At 45.3% G+C, this 13,300-nt stretch overlaps 1 protein-coding gene across 1 annotated transcript; it reads left to right on the top strand.

Annotated features, from left to right (window-relative positions):
- Window positions 1-9,498: 9,498 nt before the first annotated feature.
- Window positions 9,499-10,473, top strand: LOC309545780 (lamina-associated polypeptide 2, isoforms alpha/zeta-like; the record flags this gene model as incomplete). Its single annotated transcript, XM_082245131.1, has 1 exon — window positions 9,499-10,473. The coding sequence occupies exon 1, from the start codon at window positions 9,634-9,636 to the stop codon at window positions 10,471-10,473; it is 840 nt and encodes a 279-aa protein (XP_082101257.1). The 5' UTR covers window positions 9,499-9,633.
- Window positions 10,474-13,300: the final 2,827 nt, after the last annotated feature.

Here is a 13,300-nt window from a genome sequence, read left to right as displayed (position 1 = left end):
GCCTCGGCTCCGAGGGTGTTCACCAAAGTGCTGGCACCGGTTCTGGCTTTGTTGAGGGCCCAGGGCATTTCGGTTCTGGGGTATCTGGACGATATTCTGGTTCGGTCTGCGACCAGCCAGAGTCTGGAGAAGGATCTGTCCGTCACGTTGCAGACTCTGCAGGAGTTTGGTTGGACGATCGATTTTCCAAAGTCGACATTGTGCCCATCGGTTCGGATTTCTTACCTGGGTATGTTCTGGACTCTGTCCAGGCGAAGGTCTTCCTGCCGGAAGGAAAACTCGCAGCTCTTCAGGAGGCAGTCAGGTCCCATCTTCGTCCATTTGGACGTGCATGCGGTGTCTGGGATTGATGGTCTCGGCTTTCGAGGCGATTCCCTTCGCCCAGTTTCACACACGGGATCTCCAAGCGGAGATATTGTCCAAGTGGGACGGGCGTCCGCAGTCTCTGGATCTCCAGATGTCATTGAGTTCTCAGACCAGAAGGGATCTTCTGTGGTGGCTTCAATCCCCCTCAGTATCGGGGGGCAAGTCTTTTCGTCCCCTTTCGTGGACGGTGATCACCACGGACGCCAGCCTGTCGGGCTGGGGTGGTGTTCTGGGCGTTCTGTCTGCCCAGGGTGTTTGGTCGACGGAGGAATCCTCCCTTCCTATCAACGTTCTGGAACTGCGAGCGATACTCCTCTGTCTTCGTCGTTGGACAGGCAATCTTCACGGCTACCCGGTTCGGGTGCAGACGGACAATGCCACGGCGGTGGCTTACATCAATCACCAAGGGGGCACCAGGAGTGCCCGGGCGGCTCGAGAAGTGGCCGCGATTCTGTCTTGGGCCGAGATGCATGTCCCGGCAATATCGGCAGTTCACATTCCGGGGGTGGAAATTTGGCAGGCGGATTATCTGAGCCGCCAGACCCTGGACCAGGGGGAATGGTCCCTTCACCCGGCTGTCTTCCAGATGTTGTGCGCGAGGTGGGGTCTTCCGGAGGTAGACCTGTTCGCGTCTCGTCTGAACAACAAAGTACCACGGTTCGTGGCAAGGACGCGCGATCCTCGGGCAGACGCGTCGGTTGCCCCGTGGCATCAGTACCAACTGATGTATGCGTTCCCACCGATTCAATTGCTGTCCAGGTTCCTTCGCGGAACGACCACGGTGATTCTTGTGGCACCGGACTGGCCTCGCCGGTCCTGGTACGCAGACCTCGTAAATCTGGCAATCGACGCCCCGTGGCGTCTGCCTCTTTGAGAAGATCTTCTGTCGCAAGGACCGATCTTCCATCCTGCTTTACAGTCGCTGGCTTTGACGGCCTGGCTGTTGAAACCGAGGTCCTGAAGAACAGGGGTCTTTCCCCTGAGGTCATTCACACCTTAATAAATGCGAGGAAGTCTTCCTCGGGGAAGGTTTATTACCGTTCTTGGAAGGCGTATTTTGCCTGGTGCGAATCCAGGGGTTTCTCTCCTGACACTTATTCGGTGTCTAGGGTGTTGCCCTTCCTTCAGACGGGTGTTGACCAGCGTCTGGCGCTGGCCACGATCAAGGGTCAGGTGTCTGCTTTGGCCGTTCTTTTTCAACGGCCTGTGGCATCTGATTCTTTGGTTAGCACTTTTGTGCAGGGGGTACGTCATCTGATCCCTCCTAGGAGGGACCCTCTTCCCCCTTGGGACTTGAATCTAGTTCTATCAGTATTGCAGCGTGCTCCTTTTGAAAGGATCAGGGAGATCTCGCTGTCTTTGTTATCCAAGAAGGTCGCCTTTTTGGTGGCTATCACCTCGGCTCGTCGAGTGTCGGGGCTGGCAGCCTTGTCCTGCAAGTCTCCGTATCTGGTTGTGCATTTGGACAAGGTGGTCTTGCGACCTAACCCTTCTTTTCTTCCAAAAAGGGTTTCGGACTTTCATCTCAATGAGGACTTTGTCCTACCTTCGCTTTGCGCGAAGCCGAAGCATCCGACGGAGGTGTTGCTTCACTCCTTGGATGTTGTCCGGGCGATTAGAGTCTATCTCAAATCGACTGAGTCTTTTCGCAAGTCGGATGCCTTGTTTGTCCTTCCGGAAGGTCCTCGGAAGGGCATGGCGGCGTCGGCTTCTACAATCGCCAAATGGATCAGACAGACCATTGATCAGGCCTATGCTTTGATGGGGAAAGTTCCCCTGTACCTGTGAAGGCGCACTCTACCAGATCTCTGAGTACGTCTTGGGCCTGTCGTCATGGGGCCTCTGTGGCCCAGGTGTGTAAGGCGGCGACTTGGTCGACCGTACACACTTTCACGATATTCTACAGAGTAGATGTTCAGGCATCGGCTGATGCTTGCTTTGGCCGCAAGGTTCTTAGTGCGGCAGTTCCCTAGAGCCCTTGTTACGGGTTCTTTGGCTTTTTGGGACATTTGTTTTTTCCCTGGGTTTTCTTGCTCCTGTTGAGCGAGTGTTTTGTTCTTATGCCCAACTGGTTTCCTTCCTTTGGTAAGGTTCCTTTCTCTGATGGGGAGACGGCGTTGCCTTGGGCGCGGCTGCGTTCTTCCCACCCCTCATGTTTACACTGCTTTGGGACATCCCCATTGGTGATGAATATGAAGTGGGCGGCGACTGTCGGAGGACGTAAGTGAAAACGGAAGTTTTGTAAAATCTTACCTGTAAAATTCCTTTCTCTGAGTCCTCCGACAGTCGCCGCCCCCGCCCCTCTTTTGGGGTTTTGATGTACTCTCTACTGCTATTCCACTGAAACTGAGTTGGATACAGGAAGTGGAGGGTTATGTACTGAGGGGACCACCCCCTGGGGGTGGGATATGTAAAAAGTCTTTGTACTAACATATTCTATTGCCTAGCTACTCCTACGGAATAGAGGACATAACCCCATCGGTGATGAATATGAAGTGGGCGGCGACTGTCGGAGGACTCAGAGAAAGGAATTTTACAGGTAAGATTTTACAAAAATTCCGTTATTTGGGAATTAAATTAACACCCACTCTAGACAAACTATATAAGGCAAATTTTCTCCCCTTGCTAAACAAAATAAAAACTGAGATGAACAAACTAACCCCAAGGATCTATTCATGGATAGGGGGAATAAATATGATAAAGATGGCAATTCTTCCTAAAATATCATACAAATTCCAAATGTTACCAATCCCAGTCCCACAGGTATTCTTCAATAGGGATGATCGAACGGTTCGGGTCCACCATCGGTTCGGCCCGAACATTGGGTGTTCGAGGTTCGGCCGAATTTAGAACTTTTTGCCCAAAAAGTTCGGAATTCAGCAACCAGAATCGACCAAAATGCAATGCTTCAGGAAATGGGCTTTAAAAGCCCGTGATTGGACCAGAACCATTAGCAAAAGCCAATTGAGGGGGCAGGAGAATGCTAGGAATGTGATTGGAGTGACTAGGGGGTCCCTAGACCAATCATTAGTGAATACGCCCCCCAGTATATAAGATCGCCCCCGCCATATTCCTAGCATTGTTATACTGGACATGGAAGAGAGTGGAAGCAGTTCTGTTAATTTTACTTTAACCGCTTCCATACAGAGCAGTTAGACCCCCTTCCTGCCCAGACCAATTTTCAGCTTTCAGCACTCTCACACTTTGAATGACAATTGCTCAGTCATGCTACACTGTAACCAAACAAAATTTTTATCATTTTTTTCACACAAATAGAGCTTTCTTTTGGTGGTATTTGATCACAACTGGGTTTTTTTTTTCGTGATATAAGCAAAAAAAGAGCAAAAATTTTGCAAAAAACACTTTTTTTTTAGTTTCTATTATAAAATTTTGCAAAAATTTAATTTTTCTTCATACATTTGGGCCAAAATTTATACTGCTACATATCTCTGTTAAACTTAACCCAAATTAGTGTATATTATTTAGTCTGTGTGAAAGTTATTGAGTCTAGAAGCTATGGTACCAATTACTGAAAATTGATCACACCAGATGTACTGATGGCCTATCTCCTTTCTTGAGGCCTTGAAATGTCAGGACAGTACAAATACCCCCAAATGACCCCTTTTTGTAAAGTAGACAGTCCAAGGTATTTAGTAAGAGGCATGGTGAGTTTTTTGAAGTTATAATTTTTTCCCACAATTCTTGGGAAAATGAAGAAAAATTTTTTTTCTTTTTTTTCCCAAAACGTTGTCAATTTATAAGCTATTTCTAACACATAGCATGCACACAGCAAAAATGACACCCCAAAATTCATTCTGCTACTCCTTCTGAGTATGGTGATACCACATGTGTGAGACTTTTACACAGCCTGGCCACAAAAAGAGACTCCACGTCCATGTAGCACCATAAGGCGTTTTAGGAGCATAAATACACATAAAACTTTCTTACTACCTATCACACTTTTCAAGGCCCTAGAGCACCAATACAATGGAAAAGTCCACAAAATGACCCCATTTTGGAAAGCAAACACTCCAACGTATATTCTATGAGGCATTATGGGTCCTTTGAACAAGTCATTTTTTTTCCACAAGTTTTTGGAAAATGTGGGGAAAAAATAAAAACTTTTTTTTTTTACACAAAGTTGTCAATTTATAGGATATTCCTAACACATAGCATGTACATAGCAAAAATGACACCCCAAAATACATTCTGCCACTCCTCCTGAGTATGGCAATACCACATGTGTGAGACTTTTTCACAGCCTAGCCATATAGAGGGGCCCAACATCCAAGGAGCATCATCATGCATCCTAGCCACTTGCCTAGGCCTATTTTTGACATTTGGTGTTTACAAGCTAAAATCAGTTGTTTTTGCTAGAAAACTACTTAGAACCCCAAAACATTATATTTTTTTTTAGCAGAGACCCTAGAGAATAAAATGGAGATTATTGCAATATTTTTTATCACACCGTATTTGCGCAGCGGTCTAACAAAAGCAATTTTTTGGGAAAAAATTCACTTTTTTGAATTAAAAAATAAGAAACCAGTAAAGTTAGCCCAATTTTTTTCCATAATGTGAAAGATAATGTTACGCCGAGTAAATAGATACCCAACATGTCATGCTTCAAAATTGCGCACGCTCACAGAATGGTGACAAACTTTGGTACTTAAAAATCCCCATAGGCGACATTTTAAAAATTTCTACAGGTTGCTATCTTAGAGTTACAGAGTAGGTCTAGGGCTCAAATTATTGCTCTTGCTCTAACGATCGCGACGATACCTCACATGTGTAGTTTGAACACTGTTTACATATGTGGGCGGGGTTTCCGTATACATTCGCTTCTGCGCGCGAGCTCACGGGGACAGGGCGCTTTAATTTTTTTTTTTTTTTTTTTACTATTTATTTTATTTATTATTTTTTATTTTTACACTGTTTTTAAAAAAAAAAATTGATCATTTTTATTTCTATTACAAGAAATGTAAACATTACTTGTAATAGAAAAAGGCACGACAGGACCTCTTTTTTGTGAGATCTGGGGTCAAAAAGTCCTCAGATCTCACAAGTACACTAAAAGATAGAAAAAAAAAAAATAAAATAAAAAAAAATGAAATAAAATGAAAAAAAAAAAAAAAAGGGACCTTTAAACTGGTTGCAAGGCAACGACGTTTGCCGTAGCTCCGGTCCTCCAAGACCATAGAGTCGAGTGAGGGCAAGCTTGCCCTCACTTGACATCCTGTCTGTGAGGATCCGGGACCGGATCGTTTTCCCCGCTGCCGGCGGGTCCGGTAAGCGGGGAAAAGGACCAGAATGCGGCGGGAGGGGGGGCACCTCTTCCGCCACCCCGGAAGGGTGATCCCGCGGCGAATCTGCCGCTGGGACCACCCTTATCGGAAAGCCAACCGTCCACCGTTTAAAAAAAATACCAGGGTTATGGCAGCTATCTGCTGCCATAACACCGGTATTTAGGTTTAAACGGAGGACGTATATAAACCTTTTTGGACTTAGACATGGTGGCTGTATGAAGGGTGACAGGTACTCGGGTACTTTGCTGGGCAGGTGACAGGTACTCTGGTACTGATGAGCAAGTGGCAGGTACTCGAGTACTCCGATAGGCAGGTGACAGGTACTCGGGTACTCTTATGGGCAGGTGACAGGCAGGTGATGGGTACTGATGAGTAGTACTGATACTGATAGGTGATACTGATACTGTACTGATGGGTACGGATGATCAGTACTGATACTGATAGGTGATGGGTACTGATGAGTAGTGATGGGTACTGATGAGCAGGTGGCAAGTACTCGGGTACTTCAGGTGTCAGGTACTCTGATGAGCAGGTGGAAGGTACTCGGGTACTCTGATGGGTAGGTGACAGGTACTCGGGTACTCTGATGGGTAGGTGACAGGTACTCGGGTACTCCGATGACGGGTACTCGGGTACTCCGGTGATGGGTACTCAAAGTACCCGAGTACCTGTCATCAGAGTACCCGAGTACCTGTCATCAGAGTACCCGAGTACCTGTCATCAGAGTACCCGAGTACCCGTCATCAGAGTACCCGAGTACCCATCATCAGAGTACCCGTCATCAGAGTACCCGAGTACCCGTCATCAGAGTACCCGAGTACCTGTCATCAGAGTACCTATCATCAGAGTACCCGAGTACCTGCCATCAGAGTACCCGAGTACCTGCCATCAGCCCATCAGAGTACCTGTCATCAGCCCATCAGAGTACCCGAGTACCTGTCATCAGAGTACCTGATGGGCTGGTGACAGGTACTCGGGTACTTTGATGGGCTAGTGACAGGTGCTTTTTATTGGGGGGGGCAATCAGGGTAGTTGGGTGCACTATAATCAGTAACTAGCTGTTACCACAATCTCCTCCACGCAGGATCAGTGTGTGAGGAGGAGAACACGGTGACAGCTAGTTACCGATGCTGATGATATTTGTGACCGGCTGTGATTGGACACAGCCGGTCACGTGGTAAAGAGCCAATTTCATTGGCTCTTTACCTAGATCGGGGATGGGCTCTGTCCGAGGGACGAGCCTCGTCCCCGATCGCCACGCTGCGCGCCCCCGGGGGCGCGCAGTAGCGGGGAGATCCGGGCGCCGTCATATGACGTCCGCCCGGATCGAGAAAGGATTTGTGCCGACGTCATTTGACATGGCGCGGTAAGGAAGGGGTTAAAAGTGTAATTTAGCATTTATTAGTGTGAGGAAAGGGATATCTAGTGTAGTTAGAGTGCTCCTTTACACTTAAGTTAGCTTCAAAAATTTAGTTTCTGTAGGGAAAGTGTTAAGTGTAAGGGGACCGTAGTGTAGGGTTAACTGGCAGTGACTGCTATGGAAGGGTGACAAAACCCTTCCATAGCAGGGTGACCGCTATAGAGAAATGATCATTTCTCTGAATTGCTTCGGCACAGGAATATGGCTTCTCACCAGCAAGCATTTTTCATGCTGCAGGGGCTCCCACTGCCAGTGCTTTTTTGAGGACATGTTTGATGTCAGACATGACATCTGAACATGTGTATAGGGGGTATATATACTCATATATGTCTGTATATATACCCCTAGACATATATAGGTGTGATAGTAGCAGAAATATATGCTTGCGCTAATGAAATCATTTACAGTAATATATTTCTGCTACTATCACACCTATATATGGCTAGGTGTCTATATACATATAATTATGTGTGTATATATATACCACTATACACAAGTTCAGATGTTTTGCCTGCCTCAAAAGAACCCAAAATTGCCAAAAAAACGCTAGCGTCAAAAAAAAAATGCCCAGGTGTGTTTTTGCTGGCATTTTTTGGGAGTTTTTGGAGGCAGGCAAAACATCAGAACTTGTGCACAGTACCACTATACACAAGTTCAGATGTTTTTCCTGACTGCAAAGAACCCAAAAAAATGCCTGCTTTGAAACCGGCAAGGTGTGAAAACCGAGGAGAGAAGCTAACCCCCTCAGCTGAAAGTTTTCTAATGCAAACAATCCTTTTTTTTTCTGGTTCTGGACATGCTACAGAGCTGAAACTTCACAGGTACACCTTTTAGACCCCCCAGACACAAAATCACACAAAAAAGTTCTTAAAAATTGTCATTTTTGATAAAAAAAAGCCAATTATTGAAAAAATAAAAAAAAAAAAAAAAAAAGAGAGATTTTTTGATTTCAGATCTGGGGGGTCTAAAAAGTGTACATGTGAAGTTTCAGCTCTGTAGCATGTCCGGAACCATAAAAAAAAAGATCGTTGGTATTAGAAAACTTTCAGCACAGGAGTATGGCTTCGCTGCTGTAACACCTTGCCGGTTTAATAGAAGGCATTTTTTTGGGTTCTTTGCAGTCAGGAAAAACATCTGAACTTGTGTATAGTGGTACTGTGCACAAGTTCTGATGTTTTGCCTGCCTCCAAAAACCCCCAAAAAATGCCAGCAAAAACACACCTGGGCATTTTTTCTCCAGTCGCCTTATAGGACAGCACATTGAGAGAGCGCAGCTCCACCCACTTCAACAGGAAACACTGCAAGATTAAAAGCTCCGCCTCTTCCACCATGCCTCAGTTTTTGTGTTTCCTCCTCCATGAGGAGACACTGCATGGAACCAGTGTGTGGGGCTGCGCTCTCTCCAGGTGGAGTAGGGTGGACTTACCCCGTTTTTTCATGTTTTTGCGGAGACCATCCCAGCACCCCTCCCTGAGGACAAAGGGGTTGTTCCGGAGCGGCCGCCTTTTCGAGCTCAGGGGAGCAGAGCTTCGTCGGAGGGTCTCGCCTGTGCGCCGGGGGTCCGCTGGTGGGGCTGGTAGGCAGCTCGGGCGGATGTTTCTCTTCCGCATATCGGTCCCTGGTCCCGCTGTCGGGGGACGGCAGTACGGTAGGCGGGACTTCCGGCGGGGACGTGGTGGCTTTGGTTCCAGCCACTAACAGCGCAGAAGGCGGCAGCAGGTCAAGGGTCGGTGCTTCCGCTTCCGGTCTCCACAGGGGGACGCGGGAAGCGGACATTTAAATTCAAATAAATGCGGGGAGGATCTGCCCAGCTTGCTGCAGGCTCTGCGATGGAGGACAGAACCGCAGCGTCGGTGGAAGCAGGCGCCGTCAGCACCGGCCCAGCCCAGGTAAGAGAGGTACAGGGGTGCCTCTTCTCTTTACTATTGGGTTAATAGGTTGTTTGGTTGTTCCTCCTTGGGAGCCTGCCCTGCAGTCGGAGGTGTCTGTCCTTAGGCTTGCAGGATTGTATGTATTGTCTGGGGGGCTGTTTGTTTTTTAATCAGAGCTAAGTTAGTTATCTGATAGGTGGTTTCTGATGTGTTTTTTCTTAGGTTAAAGCCACAGTTAAAGCCAGGGCTTCAGCATCTTCAAGGAAGTGCCCCTCTTGCAAGAATCCTCTTAAGGATACCTGGCCTAAGCCACTCTGCAGATCATGTATAGCTGATCTGTTAAAGGAAGAAACAGCCCAACAGAATAGTGATCTGTTTTCATCTGTACAGGAGCTTAAGGATACATTAAATTCCCTAATAGCTAGGGGATCAGCCTCCCAGACAGATTCCCAGACAGAACAAAATGTATGGGCAATTTCTCAAGCATCCACCTCTAAGTCAGCTGAAGCGTATGACACAGGAAGAAAGGGCTAGTACTTTAATTTCCCTCAGAGATTCTGAGGAAGAAGAGGAAGTGTCTAGAACGTCCAGATATAAATTGGCTCTAGAAGAAGTGGTTGAACTCCTTAAAGCGGTATATACTACCTTGGAAATTCCGGATGAAAAAGTACAGATGTCAGTACACGACAAAATGTACCAGGGTTTGGATCAAACCAAACATAGGGTGTTTCCGGTCCACAAGGTTCTTACGGATTCAATTAAAAGTGAATGGAAGGACCCTGAGAGGGCCCCCTTTTTCTCCAAATCCCTAAAGAGAAGATTTCCTTTTGAGGATGATGTAGCACATCCCTGGAATAAAAAACCTAAGTTGGATGCGGCTTTTTCACAGGTTTCACGCCGAACAGATCTGGCGTTTGAAGACATGGGGATTTTGAAGGATGCTATGGATAAAAGGGCAGACTCCCTCATGAAAAAGGCCTGGGATTCCTCTACATCCAGCCTTAGACCGGCCATGGCTTCCACAGTGGTAGCCAGAAACTTAGAATGCTGGTTAGATCAGCTCAGGGGGCATGTGGAGGCTGGAACGGCTAGGAAAGACCTTCTTGATTCCTTTCCACTGCTCATTAAGGCCGTCAAATACATGGCTGATGCCTCAGCTGAATCAATTAGAATGGCAGCAAGGTCGTCGGCTCTGGTGAATTCAGCAAGACGTGCGATTTGGTTGAAAACTTGGACGGGTGACTCGGCCTCTAAGGCCAGACTCTGTGGTTTACCGTTTTCAGGAGACCTGCTCTTTGGTCCGGATTTGGAAACTATCCTGGATAGGACGGCGGATAAGAAAAAGGCCTTTCCTTCCAAAAAGAAACCACCACCAAAGAAAAATTTTCGTCCTTTTCAGCAAACCCAGAAAACTAGAGATCTGGACCAGAGATCAAAGTGGTCCTCACAGAGAGGAAGAGGAAGGGGTGGTATACTGTTTAAACCACCTGAACAGTCTACAAAAACCAAGTGACATTTCTCTCCCGGTGGGGGGGAGATTGGTAAAATTTCTCCCACAGTGGGGAGAAGTATCCTCAAGCCTTTTCGTAAAGAACATTGTGGCGCAGGGGTACAGTCTAGATTTCTCAAGAACCCCTCCAAGCAGGTTTTGGATGACTCCACTTCCAAAAGATCGGGAACAGGCCTCTGCAATGATATCTCTGTTAAAAGAGTTGATTTCTCAAGAGGTCATCACCCAAGTTCCCAGGGGTCAGGAAGGTCAGGGGTTCTATTCACACATTTTTCTGGTGAAAAAACCTTCGGGCAAATATCGGTTGATTTTAAATCTGAAGATCTTGAACAAATTAATCAGATACAAGCATTTCAGAATAGATACCATTTATTCTGTAACCAAACTTCTGTCCCCAGGTTGCTTCATGGCTCTGGTGGATTTAAGGGATGCGTATCTACATGTCCCGATAAATCTGTCCTATCAGAAATTTCTGAGATTGGCGATCAATCTAGGAGACTCGGTCTGGCATCTTCAGTTCAGGGCCCTTCCCTTCGGTCTTTCCTCCTCTCCAAGGATATTCACCAAGGTGTTGGCAGAAGCCCTACAGCCTCTGAGACTGAGGGGGATCTCCATCGTTCCATACCTGGACGATCTCCTGATTTTTGCAGATTCCAACAGTCAGTGCTTGTCGCACATTCAAGAAACAAGATTCCATCTAGAAAGACTGGGGTGGCTGCTAAATCTGGAGAAGTCCAATCTAGTTCCTTCCCAAAAGATAATGTTTCTCTTGTTAAACTTTCAGTGCGAAATAGAAATACATTTTTATTATTACAGGTCAAGAATTGTGAACTTTGAGGCCTCCATTGACCTTGCTACATATTGAGTCAAAACTCTTTCTGTTTGAAACACACATTAAGCGGTATTCAAAAAAAAATTGACCCAAAATCGCGCTGGCGAAATTTTTTGAGCCAATTTGGCGTTGCGCATGCGCACATTCGCGAGTTCGCAGCTCGCGGCTGGAGGAGCTGTTTAACCTTTCCACACTTTCGCAGATATCTCTCTTTCTAAGTCAGTTTTTGAGATTTTTTAAACGCAAGTCATCTCCAAATTGACTTCCACACCTTCCACAGTGATTTGGGATTTTTGGGGGTACAGGGGAAAATTTGGCTAAACTTTAGTCGAGCTTTTAGCTGGCGTGGTTTTAAGTCGCGCTCTGACCATATTGCATCTTAATGAATCTCACACTAGGCGCTATTTTCCGCCCGCCGTTCTTTGAATGCCAATTTCAGACTTAAATAATCGCCGCTTCGCAAAATCACGCCGAAACGCCAATTCGCCGTACTATGAATCAGGCCCAATGCGTCCATTGTTTGACATGGTTTTGTTTGCCTGAACTTTGAGATGAGAAGCTGTGTCATCTGCCCCGAAAGGAAAATGTGTTTGACAAACTTTTAAATACAATACTCAGAAAGACAGATAAATAAATCGCTTATCACAGGTGGATCGGCCTTTGGGGGAAAAGGTTTACATAAGACATCCTTCCCCTGGTCTTGAAACACGAAAAACCAGAGAGGTCGTAAAACTTTATGTTCAGGCCATGACTCACACAATGGGCGAAACTCAATTTCAGGATAACACCTGTGTCCAACCATCTACCATGCAAGTAAACTATTGTTTCCACCCTGAGAAGACAAACAAAACTGTCTGGACAAAGACTAGAATCTGTCATTTATTTACCTAAACACAAACAGGGGGATAAAGTTGTTGAAATCTACACGGAGTCACATAAACATTGTCACTTAGATTGATGAGAACTGCAAATCTCAAAATGAATTTCAGAAAATCATAAATTGATATCTCTGCCCCATCATATACAAAAGGGGTTATGGAACTATGATGTTATGACAACCTCCTACTGAGAAGTACATTATATTCTATCATATAGTAGTGTCAAATGGTCAGAAATTTCACCCATATTTTATCATCCAGTCCAAATCATAAATGTACTGTTGTTAACATAGTAATCCCTTAAATGGATAATACTCTAATTGGAAACAAACCATGTATAGAAAAAGTTACATATACAAGCTGTTGTGTATCAATATATATAACTGTATATGTATCTATACAATTCTTACTGCTACTAATTGAAGTCTTGGGTTAAAAAGTAAAGTCCAATATATATATTACATAAGATATATTAAATATTAGAATAGTGTTACCAAGATTAATCTTTATTCAGATACCTGGTGGATTAAATGGACGTCATAGATGAGAGCATGATTACATTTTATGTTTTTTTTATAATAGTCTTAAATGGAGAAATTTTTAATTAATTTTAATATACTGGTTAACCAAGAGGTGTCACCCTATGACATCACCAGTTAATGAATAAGATGTTCCAACCAATAGGAATAATGTTCCTCCCACTGGGTTTGGCTTATGATAATTTTTACTGCCCTTTTGTTCAACACAAAATAAAAAGAAACCAGAGATGTAATAGGACAACACAACAGACACAAAACACAAGATACATCACACTTACAACATACATACTACCACAACCATGCATAGACTCATCTATACAGACGCCATCTTGGTCCACCATGTATCAGAACCTTTGAGGGACGCCAAAAGAAGCTCCTCCCTAATTGGCCACCATCTTGGAAATGCAGCCATCTTAAAGGAACCTGGTAACTACTATTCTAAGCTAAGCGGCCATTTTAAATATGGTAATTATGCCTTGCTGTTATTTGATTATTATTCAATATTGTTTATGTACTTCCTTAAATGTTTTACATTTCGTATTTAAAGGGTAACGGAAGTACAATCCCAGCCGTATAAACCA

The sequence above is a fragment of the Pelophylax lessonae genome (assembly GCF_965119305.1).
Source record: "Pelophylax lessonae genome assembly, chromosome: 1".
Classification (NCBI taxonomy): Eukaryota; Metazoa; Chordata; class Amphibia; order Anura; family Ranidae; genus Pelophylax; species Pelophylax lessonae.
Note: the sequence above shows the minus strand (reverse complement) of the source record. Positions and strands in the feature narration are given on the sequence as shown.